General features: G+C 44.2%; 1 protein-coding gene across 1 annotated transcript in view; it reads right to left on the reverse strand.

Moving 5' to 3' along the window:
* LOC144821702 (solute carrier family 22 member 7-like) overlaps positions 1–26,142 on the reverse strand; it is a 178,883-nt gene that overhangs the window by 96,294 nt on the left and 56,447 nt on the right. Inside the window, exons 3-4 of the mRNA XM_078678919.1 lie at positions 25,346–25,449; positions 8,550–8,704 (exon numbers count right to left, since the gene is read on the reverse strand). Of these exons, the coding sequence (XP_078535045.1) occupies positions 8,550–8,704; positions 25,346–25,449 (259 nt within the window). The remainder of the gene's footprint in view (positions 1–8,549; positions 8,705–25,345; positions 25,450–26,142) is intronic.

Below are 26,142 nucleotides of genomic sequence, written 5' to 3' on the forward strand. Positions count from 1 at the left end.
TGCCTCATGGGAACAGTCCAGCCCGAACTGCCAAGCCATGCCTTCCCTGGACCTGAATCAAGCATCCTAGGACCGGTTTCTGGCTATCAGCCATCATCAGCCAGGATAGCTTGACTCCAGTGGCATAGTGAGCATGGGACCCTCATCTGGGCATACCCTTCCCACATAGGGTGAACAGCAAAACACACAAGATGATGGACGGAATGTTGCACAATGGTAAAACATTCACCCCCAGTCACAGATCTGGGTTTAATCCATTGTTATTTTGGTCACCAAGCCACTCCAGTTCAGACATGGCCAGTGAGGAGTAGTGTCAGTACCAATTTACATAAAGCTTGCCTCTAACTGTAGTAGGTAAGTGGGTGAACGCACTGGATTGTAATGATACCCGGAGTGATTGCAAATGGTTTAGACTATTTGTAAGCATTTTTTCATAAAGTTTTGGTTTTTTGATGTGATACCCTGGTATGCCCTGGGGTGGAACCCTTTTTTGCTACATCACAGCATACAAGTCATACCTCACTGAAAAGGAATCAAAAGGCTGAAACCGTCTGAGGCCTTTTCAGTTACCTTCTGTTAAAGCATGGATTGTTGCTAGGAGGAGCAGGGTCAGTACTGATTTACATAAAGGAGGCCTGTCATCCATGGTAGTCCATGGTAGTTCTCCCCACCTAGAGTGTGAGGTAGATCTTAATCTTTAAAAAACAAATATAGAATTCCCATCCATTCCATTCAAGAAACAAAGCACTTTATGGATAAATGCTTATTCACGTTTAAGAGTGCATGCACAGCTGTAAGCAATAGTCTTCATTCCTTTCCGTGCTCTCAAAATTACTAGGTTTAACTTTAAATTGCATTGACTTGTAAGGTAGCAGATACACAAACAACAAACGTCCAATTACACTATACACAATGCAATTTTCTCCTGTTTCCTTTGAATTAAACACCTGATTTCTCCTTTGAGTCCTCCTGAATGAGCTCTGTCCTTAATGAGTTCATACTGCTGAAGAATAAACTTCCTATTGCTTCCCAAAACACATGTACACATCCGTTCACCTCTGTTAAATCACCAGAGATGCTCTTTTCAAGAATTATGACCCAAGAATAATACCTGAATCCTTTAAATGCCAGGTGTGTGATGTGCAATGCTTTTTTCATTATCAGATGAAAGGCCGCATTATGATGTCGGGCAGAAAGCCTCCGACCAGCGTTTGGAGGCTTTACGACCTTCATGGTAGGTTTACAGTCCAACCGCCATATCAGGATGGCAGCGGTCAGAGTAAAACCTGCGGGGGGTTCTAACATGGTTCCAACAGGCTCAAGGAGCCCGTAGGTGCATCAGAAAGACAGCATAATCCCTTAATGACGATGTTTCCACCATCAGGATTAGGATGTTGGTTTCTGGCAGTCATTCCATGTTGGCCTTTCTGACATGGAAAGGCTGTCGGAAAGCAACATTGGGGGCCCCTAGCAGAGCCACCTTCCCCCTTTGCCCTCCACAATGGGACCTGGGGCAACCATGGTGCCAACCTAAACATCACTGCACCGTTTGGCAGGTACCATGTAGTGCCTGCCACACAGTGCCGGCTTGTTCACAAACATCTAATTTTTAATGGACGCTTGTTCTTTTCCAGCCACTGCACAAGCTTCCATTGGTTAATGGATGTTTGGGACTGCCTATGGGCGGTTGCATTATAATCATGTGGTCGGAACCACCTACCTAAGGTCGGGTGGTTACAAACAGCAATGATGTGTCGCCGATATCTAGGCTTTCCTGTTTTCAGTTTCTATTTTTGGTCAATTCTGGTGGGGTTTTTCCAGTATTTTCCAGTGATTTCAAGACCTTAAAAAAACAGTGGTTATCAGTGGTTACCCATTTTCGTGACATTAAAAACAACAGAAACTGTGTTTTTCCGGTGTTTATGGAACATTTCGCTTTTGTCTTTGCTTGCTTTCTACACTGATAGTGCATGACATATAGAAAATGTACATACAGTGTATGTAAGGATACAAACACATTTCTACAAATCAAACTTATTGTAGTATCCCATACAATGCTTCTTCAGTGAGTCTTTGGTCATGCGCACTCGCTCTTTCCTTCCCATGTAAACTTTTATCTGTCAAATGACCCTCTTAAAATTGATGGCTGCACAGTTGTTTTAGAGACACAAGCCTGTGCTCTAAATCATATTACCGGGGCTGCAGTAGGCTGTGCCTGGATCATGGCTGAACTCAGACCAGGGAACATGGAAAGGGGAGGGGTTCATCCGCAGCAGAGACAAGGGGATGCCCTCATTGAGCACTATAAGGCAGGGCATGCTTACTGTTTTGGCGTGGGGAGAACTCATTTTTTGGCCGCCCTCCCCCTTTTGCCACCTTAGGCAGCCGCCTAGTGTTGCCTATTGGTAGAAACGGCCTGACAAAGACATCTGCGCTGTTACTTCACACTGCGGAGAGGTCCTGCCGATAGTGGGTAAGAGAATAACTTCTCCACCAGGAGGAGGTCCGCAGTGAATTTCTGTTTCTCCGATGATAGGCAGTCTGGTATGTCCACATGCAGAAAGGCAGGCTACTGTAGCCACGTGGGGTGCTTGATAAAAGGGGGAGGTTGGGTCGTGCACGCTGTTCCCTGGTCAAAGACAATCGCCATATCCTGTGAACAGGGGCAGCCGTCATAGCCCGAGCGATTAACTGAACCTTTAATCTCCATTGTTAAAATTGAGGACTGTGCTCTGAGCAGAGAATGGACCCCCGGGTGGGCCAAGTGCGCCTTTCATAAAAGAAATGGGGGCTCAGGGGAGGTAGAGAGTCAACTGCACAGCTGGAAGCACTTTTACCTACCAAATAGCCGAGCTGGATTGTGATCACGGAGCCTGCTGCAGTGATCTGTGTGCAGCCGGCAAGCTCGATTTGGTTTAGGTTAAAGAATTGATTTTCATTTTCCCAATGCCATAAATCGGCCCAGGAGGGGAGCGGATGGCGGGCAGTAAAGCAACGGACGTTGAAAAGAGAGCAGTTGCCCGAGGCAGAGTGAAAGTCACGGTACGCCCCTTTCACAAAGGGGCCTTTGGCTATAAAGATGTTTTGAACTAGTATTTTATTAATTCAGTTTCTTCTGGTTTTACTTTGCTTTGACTGCATGGGTTCAGTGTTGCTGCTGAATATTTATTTGGATGTGACAGAACTGTTATGTATCCACCTGCCACAACGAGAGCCAGAACTGTGAAACGGCTTCTAAGGCTGTGGGAAGGATCCTGGTGTCTAATAAAAGTGCTGTCATGTACTGTGTGTATTAATAGAATGCCCTCCCCGCAGTGCCTGGCGCTTGCCTACTTTAAGGATGTCAGGAGGGGGAGAGATGAATGAGAAGCAAGGGCAGAGTGGATAGGAAGTGCACCGGCCAAGCCACCAACACCGAGCCGGCATCCTGTCAAAACATAAAAAATGTACATGGAATTCAGGCCAAAGGGATATGGATATCAAATGTCCGAGGCCACTGTGCATGAAACCTTATGCTACATTGCCGGTCCTTAAAGTCATATCTCGAGGGAGGTTTTGAAGGTTGTGAACTTCTGCTACTTCATCACATTGCCCACTTTCAAAGTCCACGGTGCAATGTGGCCCACAACTTGAAGTAAACTCTAGAGCTGTATTTTTAATGAATAATTTATAGTGTTTTGCTCAAAAGAACAGAAACACATTAGAGAAATATGTAGTTTCCATTGCTATGTTTTCAAGACATGGTTGCAAGTTGCCTACAATTTATTACCACCATCATCCGGCAACTCTTCTGACCATGGGCCAAGTGGAAATAAAATGGAAAGCTGTCACCATCACTGGCAAAAGAGCAGATTAAAAAAATGCCTACAAGAAATACAATGCCTAAAAAGCAACTAAATGTGGCAGGAAATTTGTGACAGCAGAACAAAGGGTTAGGAAATGTAGGGAAGAAGTATGAAGGTACGAAATATTCGCAGCAGTAGGACAAATAATCAGGATTTTATTTTTCAGCCGAATAAAGAATTTGGAAATATTTGGCAGTAAGGCAAAGAATTGGGTGAAATGTTTCATTAGAATTACCGATGCCTAGCTCGGATGCTGGTTTATACTGCTTTGGCTCCCTCAAGTGGCCAAAAGGTGCAAGTGGCCAAGTGGTGAATAAAATTTGCAGAAAATCGGCGATACTCGGTTTAAACCGGGTCAGCTGATTTGCAGTCGGTAGTGTAATGTCGTGCAGAGTCGGTTTTAACCGAAATCCGGACAGCCTACCGATATTGTATTCAGTCCGCATGTTTTATATCTGAAGACTTGTCAATGGCTTTTTAATGTTCTGATTCATTTTTTTAGGTGCTCACTGGGTGATGTAGGTGGGGAGCAGGGGCACCCCTGTCTAGTCCCGCGTCTAATATTCACCGGCTTAGATTCGAGCCCCATTGTACAAATCTTAGCAACTGGTTGGCGATATAGCATCTGTAGAACGCTGATAAACAATTGCCTAAACCTACGTCGTCACATAACAGCCCATAAAAATCCCCATGAAACATGATCAAAAGCCTTCTCGGCATCTAATAAAATGAGGCTAAGTGCATCACCACTAACATTAGCATGGTCAAACAGTGTAATTACCCTATTTACATGATTCGCTGTTCCACGTTTTGGAATAAATCCATGTTGTCTCATCGACACCAATGGAGTTATCACTTCCGCCAGCCTGGTTGCCAAGATTTTCGAATATATTTTCCCATCCGCGTTCAACAAAGAGATCGGACGATATGACGCCTGAAGATCGGCCGGCTTATTCTTCTTTCTGTACACGACAATGCTGGCCTCGTCCCATGACATAGGAGGCGCCCCAATCTGAGCACTTCTGAGTGTAGCTAACAAATCCTCCTGCAAGACACCAAAGAACGTTTTATAGATCTCCAAGGGGAGTTTATCAGGCCCTGCCACCTTTCCGGTAGCTACCTCACTTCACCCTGATATTAAACGCATATTCTTAGCATTTGGCTTAGACACCCCCCCGCACGCGGTGGGAGATTTAATCGACATTGGAGCGTGTCCGCTCCACAGGCGTTCTGAAGTTGTGCCAAAGGCAAGCCCATCTGTGCCCATCCGAGCTGGGACCGCGCTCAGCACTGCCGCTCTGCCCCATGATTGTGGCGGGCGGTGCTGAGTGCACTGCCCGCGACAATGCCAGGATTGCAGGATGCCACTGCCACTGTGGCGGGCCCATCCTAATTGCCCACACGGGACCCCCACCCTTATGGCGGGCAGTGCCAATCCCCAAAAGTATGGTGGGCGGACAAAGTCCACCCGCCATCCTAATGAACCCCTAAAAGTATGCAGTGGGTAGTGTGTTTAGATGTGCAGCATGGGGAGCAAGTGATCACTGCGTGTGCTGTTTTCTGATTGTCTATATGTACCTAACTCATGTTGCATCTGACTTTATGGAGTTTTCGGAGCTCACGTACCATGGCCATATGTCCTTTAGTGGTGCAATTCTCCCTTGACCATTGTAATGTAGCTGTGCCTATCAGTGGGATTGTTCTACAGTTTCCTGTTCACACGGTTATCGGCTAGCTACGTACCATCTCACCTGTCACCTACAAATCAGTAACCCCAGACCTGGGTCCCAGAACTTGCCTATGTATTTGTGAGTCAAGGTTGATGTGGAGTTCACAACGGGTGATCTAGTTCACAGGGATGAGATTTCATTTTCATAAATGAGTGTATTGTTTCCTCTCACACAACATAACATAACGTAACGTAACATAACATAACATAACATAACATAACATAACATAACATAACATAACGTAACATAAAACTACTAGATAAAATGACTAGACACAATACACCCAAAGATGTTGGATGATCTGATTGCATTATATTGGTTTCTTTAATGTGTATTATTGCGGTCTGGATTATGCATTCTATCTTAAGCCTAATATTTTGAATCATGTTTTGTTGACTCAAGCACAGGGAATTTTGTTTTCGTGTGGACATGCCGTTTATACTTAGGGCCTTGGCGGCCGGGTTAGTCTATCACAAAGGTGACGGATACCCCATCCGCTAAAATATAAACCCATAGGATATCGTGGGATTTATATTTTGGTGGATGGGGTCAGGTGGTACTCGGTGTGGAACATTTCTTGTCACCCCTGGCTCAATGCACAAATACAAACAAATAGCATGCATCATAACGTTTACATTACTTACCAAACTCAATATCATAGAGAAGAGGATGATCACAATGAATCAAAGAACTAAAAAATGTAACAAAATTAAATTCATCACAGCCCTTATAAGCTTCAGTAATAATGCACAACTAACTCAACAGAATGTCGTGTGGTGACTGACCGGCACGGCAGCAGATAGGATTGTTTGTGGTTTGAGCGATGATGAGTCACTGGTTGTTTACGTCTCACTCGAGTACAAACTGCAGAGACAGACTTCGGCGGAAAGAAGCACCTCCTCCCCTTCCTTATCCGTACACTCTCCACTACACAGCGTCGAGTTCAGCCGCATTTCATGCGTTTGTTGACTGAACTAAAAAGTTTCAATACGTATTATGTTGACTTGTTGAGGCTAATTATTTGTCAGACGAAGTGATTCAATTTGTTAGAAATAATGTGATTTTTTCCCCAAAAAGTGTTGTGAGCCCAAAACCTTTTTTAATTTAAAAAAATAACCATATTTTTGCCATTTTGTCACCTCCGTCAGTGATGACACCTGGGGCAGCCAGCACCTACCGCACCCCCCTTCTTACGCCACAGGATTGGATATCCGTCACCATAGAGATGGAGTAACTCGTTCCCCAAGATATGAATCAGGCCATTTTTCTCAGTTCTCATACAAATGGTGTTCTTAGATTTCACACTTAAAAGATTTTCCTTATGCATTTTACATATTTAAAAATGGCTGCCCTTAATTATCTCATTTATCTTTAATGTCACTGTTATTGAGTGTTAAGCATATTATAAACTTTATATGATAAGCTTTTGAGCACTTTAAACACCACACCGCTTGGGGCATGCTGTGTTTGAGACCATCCCTGAAGTGCAGTTTTCTCCTGGCAGCATGTTATGAGGTGTGACCTTTTTCCTTTTTTACATTTTCACACTGATTTTCTTACCCTTGTGTTGGTTGGTTGCTTCCCGCTCAGTTTCTTCATGGTTGACTTTCCACTATGCCTTTCTGTTGTGCTGGTTTCCAATTCATACCCTTGGCGATCCTTCTCTTCGTTACCTCCTAAGATATGACCAACTTGGGGGCATATCAGCAAGGGCCGGAGTTAAAATTATCGCGCTTTAGCATCCGTTTTTGGATGAAAAGCGGCGATATTTTTAACACCCTATTAGCAAGGACACACTAACGTGTGAATCCACGCTTCTTCGCGCTTTCCCTTAACGCCCAGCTTTGTATCTCTAATGAGATGCAAAGTGGACGTTCCTCCCCAGGATAAAGGGAGAAATGTCGCTAAGCGACATTTCTCCTATCATCAAGCCTCATGCAAAAAAGCATAGTGACAAGAAAAGTAGCCATAACCTCTGTTATCGCTACTTTCCTTACGCCTGCTTTGAAACTGACTTAGCCATGATATCCTACGAAAGGTGGATATCTTGGCTAAGTATGTGTAGCCCTATCAGCAAGCTGTTGCCAAAAGTTGTGCAATTATTGCTGTATTTCCATCGATAATCGCACAGTTGGCAGCTTGCGTCCCGAATCTTATCGCTTTGGAGATAAGCGTTGCTGATAGCACGCTATCTCCGCGATAAAATTCAGAGTTGACCAGTGAGAATTATCCTAGCGCTAAGTGCGCTTAGCGATAATTATCGCCGGCCCTTGCTGGTATGCCCCTTGGTTTGTGGCGACATCATATGGCCCTCAGCTGGAATCCATATTGTCTCAAGACTCAATACAGCCACCTACACTGTCAGGTCAAAGATATCTTCATTCTCCCTACCACCTGCCTGTTTAAGGGTTCTGAACAGAAGGGCAATCAAAGTTTAGAGTGCTGTTAGAGCAGGGGGCATGAGAGTGAGCCATCAGTGCAACCTTTCCAGAGGGAGCAGAGAGGAGCCAGACATAGGATGGTCAATGGGAGTTTAGTCAATGTCAGGGAGCCACAGAAGGGGTTGGATGGAGGTATGGGCACAAGGTACTATCATTTACACCAAGTACAGGCAGGACAAGGAGGGAGGAGAGGAAGGAAAGAAATACAGGCTGATCAGAAGTAAAGAGAGAGTCGCAAAGTGAGAGGAGACAAAGAGAACTGAGAAGATAAAAGGGAGTGTGAAGAGCGGGGGGTAAATAAGATGATATGGGGAATAAGAAGAGGTATGAGAACAGGTAGAAAAGCTGGTGAAAGTACCTGTTATTTCTCACATATCTCTTCATAAATTAACTCCTGCACTAAGCAAGGCATGGCTTGCAAAAGTGGGCGATCAACAACTTTGAGACAAGTTTCTTGGGTGTTGCGGCCTTTATAGGTCCCAATTTGACACTGGTAAAAAACACTCTGCTCAAAATGAAGCAACTTAACTCACCCAAAGATGTTGTGATCATAGGAAATCCAGACAGTACCACCCCAGCGAGACATTGAAAGACTGCAAACATGGGAAAATTGACAGATGCTGCAGCGGCCATCTCGAAAATCACTGCGAACACACAGCACGCAAGGACCATGGTTCGCCGGCCATACCTGTGGGGAAACACATGAAAAGCATTGCTGCCTTAAACTGCTTCCTCTCCACTGGTATTGATGGATAGGATGTTGCTAATTCACTCTGAAAACTACGACTGAGGAACTAACAAGCAACCCAACTGACCACAAGTAAGTCGTATTGTACAGTGTTAGTGTGAAGTCAGAATAACATTTTTTACTAATTTTGTCAATCAAAAGCAATGCACACAGGGTATGGGGCAAAAGCAAGCGGAATATTGCCGGGACGCTGTCGGAAGAGGACCGAAATGGTGATTGATACAGAAGTTTGAATATATAAATATGATGCAGATGATGACGAATAGATGTCACCTCTGAAGCCACCTTTATAGTACACGACCTCTCTTTAATGTATCCTTTCCTGCAAGGGAACTATTGAAATCCATTGATAAATTCTACGCTTCGACCGGTCAAAAATGTTCCCACTCAGAGTTTGGAAAGGACATAGCAAGACCAAACTGGCCCTGAAGAAGTCCATAAGGATGAAACGCGTTGGCTACTGCGTTTCACTTTAAAAAAAAGAAAAGAATCTTGAATAAAGAAGTTAAACTATGACCTGCTTTTTCTGTTTCTGACAATTTGTCTTTTTATAAGTTGCTCTGTAATACTGACTGGAGTGCCGCATCATTTGCTTGTTTATTATTTAATTTTGTGCTTGAGAGAATTTGAGGTGGTCAGCACAATCAATAATGGAAAACTATGTGAAAATCCATGCCCCCCAAAAAAAACACGCAGGTGCGAGGCATCGCCTTCAGCACCCTGGTACTCTAAAGACCTTGATGGCAATAAACAATTTATCATCAGTCAGAAAAGAAAATGGAAAGAAAGAGCTTATGTTACTGAAGTTCCTCCGTGCAACATGTGGTTCATCACATCAGCCAAAGCAAAGTACTATGAAGGAAACCAACAATAGAATTGGAACAGTTTTCAACACAATCAACCACTGTATCAGCACCTTGCTAGACCCACAATTCCTCACTAAAGAGAAGTGTACAATGCCATCAAACTGCCCATTTGGCTCTTCAGTTACTCATGCGAGCCGCGATCTTGTCTCATCTGAGGAACATACACTGGCTTCCTATTAAAAAAAGGGTTGAGTTTAAGATCCTGACTCTTATGCACAAGGCTCTGCACCAGTCTGGACCGGCATACCTGTCCTCCAGGATTCATTCTACTCTCCCCTAAAAACCTTTCTTTCCTCCTTTGGCCATTTTGCCAAAGATCCAAGGGTTAAACAAGCAAAACCCAGAGGAAGATCTTTCTCCCTCCTTGGCCTGAAAGCTTAGAAAAGCATGCCTGCTGAGTTACGCCAAATGGATAAGGAACAGTCTTTCAGAAAGCAACTAAAAACTTGGTTTTACACTCTCTAATGTTGTTACTTTGCATTCTCTTACTTTCTACAATAGTGCCACAACACTTCTTAGTAAGCGTGCGCTTTAGAAATACTGACATTCATTCATTTTTTGTAAAAACACTGAACCGCTTTCATTTTCTACGCCCACCTATTTCGGTAAAATCCCACACTATTGATCCTTCAAAAGCCTATCTTTCCAAAATCCTACACACCTGCTGAGCTCCCTCAAACCCACTACCTGTGAATATGAATATTACCCTTGCCCTTCATTAAAGCTCTCTAAGGGGAAGCTCTCTCAGCCCTGCTTGCCATTTTCAATGTCTCCTTCAGTCTAGGTATCTTCTCAGAAGATTTCAAGACTGGACAAATCCTCCCATTTCTAAAGAAACTACAGTAGCCCCTGATGACTATACCCAGTACCTGCATATCACTCACCTACCATTCACCGGCAAGATTACTGAAAAAGTAGTCCATGTTCAACTCCAAGGTCACATTAATGCTAACCACATACTGCATGCTACTCAACTGGCTTCAGATCATGCTGTAGCAAAGGGTCCACTAACTCACACATTGCAGACATAGCCCTCCTGACCACAGATGAAGATGGCATGTGCCTCCTGAAGTTGCTTGACTTCTCAGCTGCTTTCAACACTGTTAACCATCCCGCCCACATATGTACCATAAAGTCTCACCTGGGATTCACCTGTAATCAATCTCCTGATCTAGTTCTTCTCCTGTTTTACCAACTGACATCAATCTGCCAAACAAATAAAGACAGCCTACTCCCAGCTCTTTCGTATCAAGAAATTGAACCGTTTCTTCGAGAAAGTGACTACCGCACTGCTATTCAACTCCTATTACACCTGGATGGTGGTAATGTAATGCTCTGATGGCAACATAACCCACACTGGCACCCCAAGGGTTTTCTACATGCTTCAGTTGGTCTTATCCAGGACCTGATGAAATATGATCACATCACCCCCACATCCTGATAAACTCCATTGGCTCCCCTTACCAGCAGTCACATCTTCAAAATCAGTTGCATAAATTGCCATAGTAGCATACAAAAATTAAACAAAAAGGTGTTTATATTATTCCTACTCTTCTTTGGTTGTACGTGATGTCTAAATCAAAAATATCTTGGCATGTGATGTGCAGGCTTCCAGGAATATGGACAACAGACGCCCATTGAGAATACATTTAAATGAGCGCCCCAGTGCCTGAACGACCCACTTGGCAATTTTGGGCGCCTGCATGTCTTGCCACTTACTACTCCTCTTGGGCTCCTTTGTACACCCTGCAAGTAACTTTATGTGTAGTTGCAACATCACACATTATTCTACATGCAATTATATATATTCTGAGACCAAAATTAAATTTCTATGGAACGCCTGTCAGTTATCAAGATAGTACTGTCATGAAGTGGCCAAGGGAGAATGCCCCAGACCACTCTTTAAGTATGAACATGACCAGACCCAGCATTCAACAGCTCATTCACTTTATATAGAGGTAACACTCAAAAATAAGCATTAGCAAAGCCAAAAGGTCTGGCCGTTGGCGTAGCTGCAATACTTCAAGTCATTATTTAGTGTCCCTTTGGAGGAAGGAGCCACAGCTTGTAGTCTTTAACAAGACTACTGTTCCTCAAGATAGTCCTAGCTGCCCTTTTCAAGAAGCAACTGTTTGGAAGCTCTTTCATAAAGCTGCAGAATCTCAAGTTAAAAACTGATGTCCCTCTTTAGTCAAGTGCAACTACTTCAAAAGCATTTCACCCTTTTATAAATTGGTACTGGTATGATCATGTGATTTTAAATGTATCCTTAGCACACTATATATTACAGAGTGGTGGAAGTCATTCTGTAGTTATAGTTAGAATTCCCAGAGATTGGAATATCAAGGGTTTGTGCTCGCTAATTAAGTTAGCCACAGTGAGACGAATCTCCACGAAACTTTGCAGACCTATTGATCTTTCTAGATTGGCAGACGATAGAAACTTTTGCAGTGATTTCTCAAGGGGTAGCAAAGAAAAGAGAAGGGACCAAAACACATTTTTCCACCAATATCTTTCACAAACTTTGTACTCGAATTGGAAAATGGGCAGACGGATTTCAATTAAATTTGGCAGGTATGTACTTTATGGCACCTAGATTTTGTTTTTCTGGTAGGAGAGCGAGATGGGGTAAGTATTTCAGACTTACATGGCAGCAAAACTTAGTTATATATCAGTGAAACCATGGTCATTTTGTGGTACTTGCAGAGGAAAAGTCAGTGTATGATTGGCTAATGGATGACTTTGCAAAAGGCCACCATGTTGTTTTTTCTACACTTTGGTGATGTTCTGGATGTGGTCCTAGGATAAAGGGAAGTCGCCAGTTTTATATTTTCCCCACCTATCACCACTTTAGGGAAAACTAAGTATATGTTTTTATCTATTTTAAGAAAAGTCACAGAGTATCACCTAGGAGGTACCACCCCACTTAAAACAATAAATAAAAAAGCTAAAAATACATTGTACAACAAATACAAAAGTACTACTGTCTATTTTCAATGTTTTATCTATTTAATTTTAAAAAGTTAACACAGGGCCACCGTACTATTTATAAAGTATTGAACTAGTTACAAAAAATATAAAAAAACAAATGAGTAAAAATACATTTCCCTACCAATTATCACTTTAGTGAAGTGAAAATAGGTAGGGAAAAACAACAAAACGTACTACTTAATTATAGGTAAGGCCGTAACCCAGAACTCATCCAAAGTGTGGTCAAAACTACATGGCTGCCGTTTACTTTTTTAATCCCTGCCATTAGCGAATTATATACTGCCATGAGATATGCATGTACAGTGGTATACCACAAAGGTACCGTGGCATACTGCGGTACAATATATAACATAGGGCCCAAATACAAGTTCACCGGTAAGACAGGCAGACTGCTGCAGCAGAGGCACCGAGTACCCTGCCGAGTCGCCAGCCTCGCCGCCCGCCATGTTTGGAGTGTCCTGTGACGCTGGTGGTTTCACAGTGGTGGTGTCATGACAGCCGTACATTTCGCTGCGGTGTTGGTTAACTAAATGGACATGCATATCTCGGCACATGAATGCAGCGAGTTGGGCGTAATTAGTTCTTTAAAAAATAATTTGCAATTTGACATAGCGAGAAACCTACCCAAATGCATTGGAGCGCTTTACATGTTCAACGGTGATTCTACACAAGGGCACAATCACCCTCGGCGTGTCCCCACCAGGAAAAGGTTGGCAGAAAGGCAGGTCATGATTGGCTCAGCGGGAAGCTTCGTGGGAACCCCTTCTTTGGATGCCTCTGCTTCTCCTGTCGCAGGAGCAGAAGTATCAGTGGTGGTAGTGGTCTAACAGCCCTGTCACCACATAGATTGTAATCGGGCAGTTGGACTACCGAGGAGACGGTGGTTGAACTACCAAAAATGCGCTCGCATGACAGATCCCTTTGTCATTGTAATCAGGCCCTAAATATTTTGTGACTTAGAACTTTAACAATGTTTAATCAATTCAGAGCTACTACAAAAAATTACCCTTTTCTCTCCATAATCTATATCCCTACCAAATTTCACTTTTCCGCTATGTCTATATAAGCTAGACTCTAGTACACTATAAGCTACTTCACTCTACACCACAACTCCAAATGCCGCAGTAGTCCTAACGGGCCTTTTGTGTCAAGGTCTCTTGGCACAAACACACAAGTGGGAACCATTTTTATCAAGAGACTTTGGACAACGCTCTGTGGAAGAGAATTTGTGGCTCCCCAAAGATTCCAGAAGTTTGTAGTTTGCAGGGCATTGTGAGAAAGTACATGGTGTGCGATCTACGTGAAGCATACCCCTCCGGACTCTACCGGATGTCTAGTTTTCAGAACTGTCTGGGTTTGGTAGGTTTTTCCAGGTGGCAGCCTACCCAGGCTCAAAACTTACAGCAGTTCACCATTTTGGGAGCTAGCCACACTTGCCTGACCAAAATGTAAAAGTAACACCGAAAAAAATCAAATGTCCTCTCACTTGCCATAGGGATGGGATGCTTTAGTTCATAGGGGAGCAGAAAGACTGTTTAGTAGGCGTTAGGCATGAGGATGGGGCCTGATGTTTTGTTAAGATTGGCCAGACCTACCCTAGTTAATTTATGAAAAACATATATATTCCTGGCATGCAGTGGGCTTTTTGCCCCACAGGAGTAAATTGGGGACACACCTCCTGTCTGTCCCTTGGGAGAAAAAAAAGGGTTGGCCCTTTGTTGGTGGGAGTGTAGCCAATGCCAGAGTGCCACAGCTACAGCACATTGTTTTGCCCCAAATTCAAAAACCCTGGTGTCTGGTGGATGTTCTATCCCTGAGGGAAAGTTTGGGGCATTGTTCCCAAATGGAACAAACCTCCTACTTGTCCCAGGGAACTGAAAGACACTATTGGCACCACTGGGGCAAGTGTACAACTCGATGCCAGGGTAGGCCGCCCCATTCCTTTGTTAGGTTTGGCACCATTGTGAAATTCCTGTTTTATAGGGGGCTTTCTGCCACGCAGGGGGCCAGATTTGAGATAAATACCTAATCCATCCACCAGGAAGGGCAGAAATCCTATTGGACCCAGGCTGGAGCACATACCATGCCGAAAGGGGGGGGGGGATTCTGCCCCCAAAATATTTTTTTCTGAATGCAGGCCCTATTGTCTAGTTGGAGCAGATTGTGGTAATATCCCCCATCCACACCAAGGAAGGGTATAAAGGCTGCCTCCTTTCTTTGTGAGATGGGAACATGGCCATGCCCATGGTGGGCAGCCCTGCCCCCTATATTTAACTAAAATGCCGCCTTAACTAGTGGGCTTTCTGCCCCCTGGGGGGAGCTTGGAGGTAATCAGCCCCATCTGCTCCTCAAAGGGCAGAAAACATGGCTGCACTGGTTTGGGGATATGACCCTGCCCATGGTGGCATTAGTTTAACATTATGGGCAGATGGGGGTAATAACTGCCATTGGACCCTCACGGGGCAGACAGACTGACTGTTCTGTTTTAGGAGTTGTAGGGGGTTGCCCTATATTTCTTCACAAAAAATCGTTTCATGGCATCTAGTAAGCTTTCTGCCCCTGCAGTGGCAGGTTTGGATAGTCACCCCATGTGTCAAATGGGCTGATTACCCATTTAGTTGGGGTGGGAGAATGGCTATGCCAATGATGGGCAGTCCCCACCCCATATTATTAAAAAAAATGTTTTCCCTGGCCTCAAGTTTCTGGGGTAATTACACCCATACACCCCCATAGGCTGCAGAAAGACTGATACCCCATTTAGCTGGAAGGGGGGCTTTCCAATGGCCATTATGGGAAGCCCACACCCTTATATCTTTTTAAAGAAAAACTTTCCCTGGCATCTAGTGGGCTTTCAAACCCCAATGAAGAAGATCCAGGGTATTTACCCTACTATGCTAACCCAGGGTATACAGAAAGGTTGATTCCCTATCTCGTTGGGTTGGATGCATGGTTATGCACATAATGGGCAGCCCCAGCTCCATTTTTATTTTTTGTAAAAGTTTTCCCTGGCATCAAATGGGCTTTCTGTCTCCCTGGCAGGGAGGCAGATCAAGGGTATTTACCCAATTCACCCCCTGGGTGGGCAGAAAGACTGATGCCCCATTTATTTGGGGGGAAACATGACCATGCCCATGATATATCCTCCCAAGGGGCAAAAAGACTGATGCCCCATTTAGGGGTCTGATTGCAATATCGTCATAGTTTCCTCTGACCGACAAAGTCTTGTTTTCGGGCCCAACCAACCTCCAATCGTTAGTCCTGACACCACAATTACAATGGTGCAGACGCATACTCCCATTTCTCTATGGGAGCTTTTTCTGTGTCTCCCGAATCCTGGATAAACGAGAATAAACGTTTATCCAGGACTCGGGCGACGTTATTCTACGATATAGGACACGATTTCCTCGTACGCGCTCCGAGCCTCCATGAGGCAAGCCTCGATCCCTGAGACATCTTCATTGAAACTTGATCCGTAAGGCCTGATTGCCGCTCTACCCCTCTAGGACACCTTTGGCTGACCCTGCAATTTGGCTCTAGGACATCTGGCCCATGACATCTTTGGGAATTTTTCCAATATCGTGTACTGAATTGTATGGCCGCTTATGACGCTTTAGAGAAAGAGTTTCTCTTCTTTTTACATCCACGAATATACGTCCCTCGAGGCGATAGACCGTGTTTCTCTCCTGGATTGGAGTTTATGATTTGATATGAATATATAGTTTATTGAATTGAAGATACAGCCTTGTGTGCAAGTTCACGTGTATTCTATGAAGACTGTAGTACTGGATACAAAGTGATATCCCCTATTGAGGAGAAGATACTATAAGAATAATCTACATTGTGTGCCCTGACGAAGGATTGGTGTATATTCGGTCCTGTTCCGAAACACGAGAGTTGAGAGTATGGATGTATTTGTGGATGTTGAAAATTTTTAGGTTGTTTGAAGGCTGTAATGTATATACATGTATGTAAATAGACTGTATATATGTCCATGATTCTATCGCATTTATGATCGTTCTTTGATGATGAAATAAATAATAAATAGATATTACTTTTGAAATAAACCGTTCTGTGTGGGACAATGCTGATATCTGGAAAGAATTGGAGTTAATACCCAACTGTATATTGCGTTCTAGGGGAGGTTCTCTCTGTTTTTTTATTAGATTTCTCTGCCTTCTTCCCCTAGCATTCTGTATTCAGGGGCCCTCTTGTGTTTTTTGACTGTTCGGCCGGAAGGACTAGCCATTTTCAGTTTCATCCACCTGCATTGTAATACGGCCGTCAGAAATGAAACCGCGATGAGGCTTGGAAAGCAATCGATTGCATCGGGTGGAGGAAGATCAGGTGTAATTTCTCCATTGGCTCATTTTACTTTTACTTTTTGAGAATTAAGTCAGCGCGCCCTTCTCACTGAGTGTCATTAGAGAAAAAATACAGACAATCAGGCTGTTTCAGGCAAGCAAAAAGCCACCAGAGGAACCATTAAAAACCTACCCAGTGTTGGTTAATGGCTGACACATGCACTGGGGAGGTAGTGGAGGTGTTGGCCAACATCGGCACTTAAAAGGTTAAACTACAGTTTCTTTTTGTTAACAGTTTTATTACTTTTTACATAATGAAATATGCTTTCAGGGTGAAGATGTTGCTGTGTAGGGGGACCTGGAGAAAGGGATCAAAGTCGAAATCTGCTGCGAAGAACTGGAGAGGGGTGAGTATGCACCCCAATCCTTCCTCTCCGCCAACCTTTAGGTGGCAGTCCGGCAGCCGTGCTCAGCTCGTGGGGAAGCCAATTCATAATACGGATGGCAGTATTGTGCCTCGGTACCACCCTATGGTGACTGCTTTCTGCCGGCCACGCCCCCGGCGGTCGGTGGGGTGCTGGCAGAGTCAGTGGTTTGGCAGCAGTTTTCACAAAGCCTATGCACCCAACTCGTTATATGGCGGATGGCTCACTGTCGTTGGAACCCATTGCCGGGCGATGGTCCATTGACGGTCAAACTTGTAATAAGTCCCTTAAACTTTAAATATATATTTAAATGTTTTAAACATTATTTTGTTTATATGTATAACATGTTTTCACAGATGTTAACAATGTACAACACTGTTTATTTACCTATTTTTTGTTACTATATTATATACATTTGAGCATTGCAATTATTGTTTTGCACATACAATTTAAACTATGGATTCGTTGATTTCTATGGACATTTAGTTTAGTTTATATTTCATTAAAGATGCCATTTCTTTTCCTGTGCATAAATGAATTTAAGTCTTTTTCTCTGGTTTCAAGCTGTTATGGTCAAAGGGGGTTCAGTGTGCCATCTCTTCAGGTAAGACTTTTTTAAGTTTACTTTTACTGATAAAATGAGTGGTAGTATTTAATATTAAGTGCATTCGAGTGTAGTAAGTTGTAAGTAGCATTATTTTGTGCACTGTCTACTATATAATTGTTGATTTGGTGTAATGTGTTTGGATTGCATGTCAATTCTAATGTAATAGAAGTGTTGCTACGTTGCAAGCTTCTGTGCTATGCTTATTTAGTGTTGGTTTGGTTTTAGTTAGTGTTTTAATAGGTTTCAATGGTTTTCAGGATTTTTGCCCGACGTTTCCATTTTAAAATCCATTTATTGTATTGCAAGGTATGGGAAACTGTCATTATCTCAATGCTATGTAATCTTTTCATTTAAATTATGTGCAGTTCCATTGGATGTATTGTGTTTCTCTGCTTTTAGTTTTACTGAAGAGAAGATACTTTAAGGACATTTGTTTTTGGTGTTTTTGTATTGGTTTGATTGCAGACATATTTTATTATATCTTCTTTTTCAAACAATGCTTTTGGTTTATTTTTTGATTTACACATTTTTGCAAATTTCACGATTTCATAAGGGTCGATTTTTTAATGCAGTTATTTTTATGATTTGATATTCGGTTCATTCATGCATTTTTGGAGTGACTAACATTAGTGAATTTATGTTGGAGTGAAGCCACTATCAAGACACCCTACTGCTGCTGAATTATATGTATTAATGAAAAATAAATTAACTTGTGGGTGGGAGTGTTTTATATGTATAGTTTATTGCTTTTATACTTATTACTTGCAGCCCGTTCCGACGTTGTCCGGGTATGAATTGCTGCCGGCCAGTAATATATTGTTTTGTAGGATTTCGTTTTGATACCATTTCTAATCTGTGACAGGCCTGTGAAACGCTCCGATTCACAGCGCACTGCTGATGCACTTAAGAGTGAGCGTTCAGTAGTGTGTGAACTCGAGTTTCCCTACTTTATTTTTCCTTGCAATATTATATAGCGCGAACTCGACAACATGACATGAGCACAATTTACATTACAGAAGAACACATTCATTTGTGGTAGTCACGGGGAGACAAAGCGATTTGCCTGGAATCACAGTATGTTGAGCTGATGCCGAGATTCGAACGTAGCTCCCCAGCTCTAAAGTTCGCAATTCTAGAACTTGTGACGGGAGGTGTGTCTAAAAGTGTATGTCGGTGCTGGCCATCAATGAGAGAGACCTGTGCATTTTTCAAATGGGTGGTGAAAAAATATGAGTATGTTGCTGGAGATGTGGGCCGCCGTGCCACCAATGTACTTACCGGGGGAGGGTAAACACCCATTATTCCGCAACTTTCTTTCCGCATACCATCACTCTGCATACTTTCATTCCGAAAGTACCATGACTCCGCAATGCCATTATAACGCATGGCATTACATTTTATATGCTTTTACCACGCATACATTTACAACGAAATTCGTTCTAAATGCATGAACGGTAAAAGCATGTTTTTTTAAATGTTTGGATAAGGTAAGTATGCGTGTAGGGGTATATGTTTTGGGATATTGAGGTATATGTTTTGGGGTGTTTGGGTATTTCAAGGGTTCAGATATAGTTTTGGGTTATGGGGTACGTGGGTAGTTTTAGGGTTTAGGGATAGGTATGGGTTTTGGGGTACAAGGGTATTTTTAGGGTTCAGGGCTAGGTTTGGGTTTTGGGATATAGGGGTATTTTTAGGGTTCAGGGGTAGGTTTGGGTTCTGGGGTACAGGGGTATTTTAAGGGTTCAAGGCTAGGTTTGGGTTTTGGGGTACAGGGGTATTTTTAGGGTTCAGGGCAAGGTTTGGGTTTTGGGGTACATGGGTATTTTTGGGCTCAGGGGTAGGTTTGGGTTTTGGGGTACAGGGTTATTTTTAGGGTTCAGGGCTAGGTTTGGGTTTTGGGGTACAGGGGTATTTTTAGGGTTCAGGGGTAGGTTTAGGTTTTGGGGTACCGGGGTACTCTAAGGGTTCAGGGCTAGGTTTGGGGTTTTGGGGTACAGGGGTATTTTAGGGTCCACTGGTGGTTTCGGGGTACAGTGGTATTTTTAGGGTTCAGGGCTAGGTTTGGGTTTTGGGTTCAGGGCTAGGTTTGGGTTTTGAGGTACAGGGGTATTTATAGGGTTCAGGGCTAGGTTTTGGTTTTGGGGTACAGGGGTATTTTTAGGGTTTAGGGATAGGTTTGGGTTTTGGCGTACAGGGTATATTTATAGGGTTAAGATGGGTTAGTGTTTAAGGGTGTTGGGGTATTTTAAGGAGTAAGGGTGGGTTATGATTATGGGGTGCAGGGGTATTTAAAGGGAGCAGGGTGGGATTAGCACACAATATGAGACATGGCATGAAGGGCGAAACGTACCACACGCCCCCAGCGTTCGTCACGCCCCCAGCACACGCCCACAGCACAATGCTGACACGCCCACAAGGGACTATTATGCTGGCACGGTTCTGTTACCTTTTAAATGTATATGGTGGGCATCTGCATAGCCTATGTCCTTCTACTGCAACTGCCCTTTCCAACGCTGTATTGGGTGTCGTGATTGGTGCTGTGGTTCCTGAGATTACCCGCCTCAAAGGTTTAGGCTCTCTCTTTATTATATTAGTATGGATTAAGTGTGTTTGGATTATGATGTTTTTAATGTATTATGTGCATGTTTTCTGTGGGTGCTACGCTTCCAATTCCCCTTTCACCCTATGTGAAATGGGCTTCCTACCCTTCTCCGAGTACAAGATTGGTAAAACAGAGCAGCATCATAATCCAGCCATCAGTACAAGGGAACTGTAAGTCTGACAAGGATTTTCTCTTGGAGTACTGGTGCAAGCTCATGGTGATCAGAAAAAGCCATGCAAAATGGCGATAACCTTGCTATCTCAGAAATTTATATCGCCCTGGAGAAACGCATTGTTAATAGCGCACTACCAGGGCGATAAATTCCAGAGATAGCCTGCGATACTAAAAAAATCGCTAAAGACGGCCAGCGATAATTATCGCTGGCCGTTGATAATATGCCCCTCTATTAGTTGATACTTTGATACCTTGAGTTTCACTCTGCCTCATTCTGTTCTTGCTCTCAACACCAAGACCCAACACTTTTCCAATGCCAGATTGTCCAGATACAAGGTGCTTTTATTGTCTGCTCCACCCATCACCCTAGTTCACTGCCCCACTGTACACCCTGTTTCTCTAATGCCCCCCGCCAAAGAGGGGGAACCCCACGATTGCCTCGTAGTAACCGAATATTTGACAAAGCCCACAATTGATCTTTCAGATACTGACCTATACTAAATTGTAAATTAATCTACATTGTATTCATATTTTGGAAATATTTCTTATTATTCTAATCAAATTCCTTTTCAACCAACTATGCTTATGCTTAAGCATCATTTAACAGGTTTGCAGAAATAAAGACATGTTATGCTTGGTACACAAAATTCTCGAAATAATGCCACTTCGCTGTAAAGTTTTACCACAAACTGTCCATTCGCAATCGAAATTCAACACAAACACATAGGAACAACATAACAGTGCTTTTGTTTCCTATTGCTATTTTCTTAGTGCAAAATGTGTCCTCTCATAAAAACTGAAAGAGGTCACAATAAACCACAGAGCTAAATGACAGATTTGCACTGTAAATACGAGGAAACATGAACTTGTTTTCGTTGTTGCTCAAAGATCTACCAAATCGTGTGAGTGTTTGATTGGTTCAGATGCTCCGTCCATCACCACCCCCTTTTGTACCGCTTTGTTTGCCATAAGTTGGCAGGGTATGCTCAGACGTGAGTCCCTTGCTCACTTTGCCACTTTGATTCAAGCAAGCCGGGCTGAAGACGGCTGAAATGCCAGAAACCGGTCCTCGGTAGCTTGTTTCCGGTCCAGGGAAGGCATGGCTTGGCAGTTCGGGCTGGACTGTTCCCATGAGGCACAGGGTCAGACTGATTTGCATATGGCCATGTCTGAACTGGGGTGGCACAGTGGGCTAAAGAACAGTGATGAGTAAACGCAGATCTTTTGACTGGGTGTGAGTTGATTGGTTCAGATGCTCTTTCCATCACCACCCCTTTTGTACCGCCTTGTTTTGAGGTTGGCATAGTAAAGTGAGAAACTGTAACATTAGTGGTCAACTTTTAACAGTACCCGCCTCTATCATAGTTTTATATTTGAACATGTTTTCTATTCTATGTGTGCTGCTTGATAGAAAATGTATAAAAATAACGTAAAAATATAGTGACTTCAGTACTCTGGGCTTCAATGGCTTTGGCTCATAGCTGTGGTCCATTGAAATTGCAAATTAACACAAAGGCCCTCATTGCGATGCCGGTCGGACGAGCCATATAGATTCGGCATGAGGACCGCCTGATAAGTAGGCAGCGGTCTCAACCTCCAAATTATGATCAGACCGCCCTGTAGGGAGTTGGAAACATGAATTTATGCAAAAGGGCTGCATCTTAAGTCACAATGCATAAGTGCATGTTTGGAAACATCCCTGCACGGTGTACCAGGCACCACGTGTTGCCTATCACACAGAGCATGAATGTTTGAGGGGGAGCATGGGTGCTCCCAGGAGGGAGTGGAGGCCCAGGAGGATGGGGGATCTACTAGGGGCCCCCAAAGTTCCTTTCTGACAGCCTTTCTGTGGCGGCCAGACCACCATGGAAAGGCCGTCGGTGCCTGAACAGGCACTGACCCATTGTAGGGTATTTCGCTCCGACCGGCCATTGGGCAGGCTCCTTGAGCTCGTTGAAAGCGTCGGTCGGTCCCTTCACCTGCTGCCTCTGACCGCCGCACATCATAATGAAGGAGTCGGACCGAGGAACCACATGTCTGATGGACTGACACTGACAGGCCGTCGGTGGCCGTCCATCCGACATCATAATTGGGCCCTTGAAGTATTTTTAGTGCTTGCTATGTTTTTGCATTTAACATGTATTAGCCTTCAGTGGACTTTTCTTCTATGCATCCGTAGGCTGGCATGCCTTGAGTACCTTACTTGAAAATCCACAGCTGAAGTCTAAGACTGAGGCAGAAGAGACGATAAAGGAGAAACAACCAGAAACCCATAAAAGGCAGAAAAAAATGTACACTGGTCTCCCAAAAGAAACTGCTATCCCTTAAGTTGCATGTGAACTAGCAACATGACACTCCATGTTGAGAGAATGAGGGGAACTAACTTCTGATAACTCAACGTGGGAGGAAGACACAGATAACTTGGACAGTACCAAATGAGCGGAGTCTTAACACTGTGTGGGAGTAAAAAATTGATGGGATATCGAATGCACAATGCGCCACAACACTGCCATGCCCCTCGGCGAATAACACCCCACCCTCACACCATTATCTGTTTAGGATATGTTTGTTACTATCCAGATATAATTTCCCTGGTGGTAAAATCAGTGATCTCCTCCATGTTCCCCCTGACTCAAAGAATTGACTTTCAAACTGTCCATCGGTCTCCACCTCACTCTATGCCATCCTTCTGCCGCCTATAGTACTGGTAAGAGGGGTCCCAGCAATAGAACCACAAATATATATCACAAGTGACTCAAAGAATTATTACACTGAATTCACAATCATTGTTATTTAATCACAATCTTGTCATGTATAAATTGCCAAAAAACGTTTGTTGTATACTTCAGAATATATTTACAGTGCCCCTAGAAGGAGGGAAGGAAGTGATAAGGTGAAGGGTAGTGAAGGTAAAGGATGGTGACATATAAAAACGGCCAAGCGGTCTTACTCTACTATGTGTTGTAAGTCAAACATAGACATATACATCATTAATATAGAAAGCCTTTAGAGAAATATCACGCTCCACATAATATACAGCTGGGGGTCGCGTAACTACTTCTGCCGCCGTCGCCTCCTGGCTTTGCAATTAAATAATCAAACAGCACACTGGCCTAGCAGCATCTCTCAGCCAATCCAGAGAATGCTCCCTTGCTGTTACACAGTGTGAAAACAGTGCCAGGATTGGCTTGAGCAGGGCAACTCACTGCTCATTAGGATACCAGGGGTTACGGAGTTGATCAACCCCCAGTCCCTAATGTGCAGGTGGAGAGAGGCCTCTAATGTGAATGTCGGGCTGGCTGGAGAAAGGTAGCCATCGAACCTGACATGCGCACTTTGGGCCAAGGTGCCATGTGCTCAGGTGCTCCAGTAGTGGTGTGAGTTGTCTATCAAAATTCAGAATCCACCCACTTCAAAGCCGGGTGACACCCACGGCTGAAGGCGGACTGCTGCGGGCCAATGAAAATGAAATGCATGCAGTCACCTGCAGGGGCATAACACAGGCCCCTTCAGCCCCTGCGGTGCGGGGGGGCCCCCAAGCTCAAGAGGGCCCCCTCCGCACAGCACTCAGGCTGCAGAGCTCCTGATTGAGACTGAAGGGGGCCCCTCCACCTGACTTGCAGGGAGGCCCCCTTGCGTTTTGTTACGCCAGTAGTCACCTGATCCAGAACCCACACTACTCAGCTCTGTCCTCGCTACACTGGCCGCCGGAGTGGATAATAATTTATTTTAAAGCCCTGGTCTTGAAAGCTTTCCACAAGATTGGAGCCCCCTGCCTTAGGGATTGAGTCCAACCTTATATTCCACAGCGTACGCTGAGATCTTCTTTCCAGCTTCTGATCTCAACCCCAAGGGTTCAGCTCTCCCGGGTAGAGGGTAGATCTTTCATGCAGTGGCCTCTCGGCTGTGGAAAAGCCTACCCTTCTCCATTAGACAGAGCCCGGACCTCCTTACTTTCAGGAAAAGTCTGAAAACGCGGCTTTTTCAGTTGTGAGCTTCATAGCAATGGAATGCTCTGTTCGAAGTTATGTGGTCTATGTTTTTCTCAGCGCCGGGACACTCCGAGGAGTAGCCGTGCGCTCTATAAATATTAGCTAACATAACATAACATTTGAGTGAACCTGCAACATCAATACCATGCTGAAAGGTTAACAGTGAGTTAGAGCAACAACTGACCACTTGTTGAACACCTTTCCTTAACCCCTTCCGTGCGGGGTTAATTCCCCCGCTGTGCGGGGGGGTGGGAGGGACGCGCGCAGCGCCCCGGTGCTCATGACGAGCTCAGCTCGTCATGAGGCACAGCGCTCGCAGCTCGTCATGACCACAGACCCGTTTCCCTGGAATGCTCAGCACAGCAGGGGAATTATCCACGCGTGTGAGCGTTCCACGGCTCATGAAGAGCTGAGCTCGTCATGAGCACCGGAGCGCCGTGCCTCATGACGAGCTCAGCTCGTTATGAGCATGGAAGAGGTTAAATGATCCTCAGTCACACTCCAACAGGCAGAAAGCTGTTTTCTGCATTCCTGAAATACACCTAAAAAACAACAGGAAAACCCCGGCTGTACACAACTCTATTCAAACACATTATGGAACTAATGGACATACGATACTGTACCTGTCACAAAGGTAACCAATCAAAACAGCTCCCACGGTGACCCCGATGAAGAAAAAGGTGGCCGAGGCCTTATTGAGCCATTTATGCTCGCACACGAGGTCCCACTGAAAGAGAAAGGAGACAGTGTCAGAGGTGGATTTCTCTTCTCCAGTTGATTCCCTCTGAGACTGTTTCATGTGCATTCGAGAGCTATAGTATCCTCTCCATGTCTTCATGTAGCAGAGCAGGTGTAGAGTACCTCCCCATCTTCACTGGATGTTGTTTATTAATAGACAGTCCAGAGTCTCAGACACTGAGGCAGAAGAGCCCGGGTACCACATTTAATCTGTAAAGCTGTTCACTTTGAGGATATATTGGACTTACAAACACTCCTGTGATATCTGTCAGGTATCTTTTGCTAATTTTTAGAATATAATATTCATCCAATTCACAGACTAAACAGGCAAGTGTCCATTGGCATTCGATGCTTGGGGTTCCCAATCTTCACATCAGACACATATATTCAGATCTCAAAGAGAGGAAAATTCCTCTTAGGATTGTTTTTGTGCAGTAAGGTGCCCCTTCCTGTGCGAAAACAATCCGGCATGCAACAGAGTTGGTGCAAGGCTACCGCAATGGCGCCAGCGCAGGCAGAAAGGGCAGGAATGCACAATATTGCTTAAATACGGTGCATTCCTGCCCTTCCACTGTGCCGTAGGGCAACGCAGTGAGGTGCCATGCTGTGCTGCCCTATGCCGAAATCCCATATATAAGCCGCTAGGACGCTATGCTCTTTAGCTCCCTCCCTTCACTGCCGC

The sequence above is a fragment of the Lissotriton helveticus genome, chromosome 2_2 (assembly GCF_964261635.1).
Source record: "Lissotriton helveticus chromosome 2_2, aLisHel1.1, whole genome shotgun sequence".
NCBI lineage: Eukaryota > Metazoa > Chordata > Amphibia > Caudata > Salamandridae > Lissotriton > Lissotriton helveticus.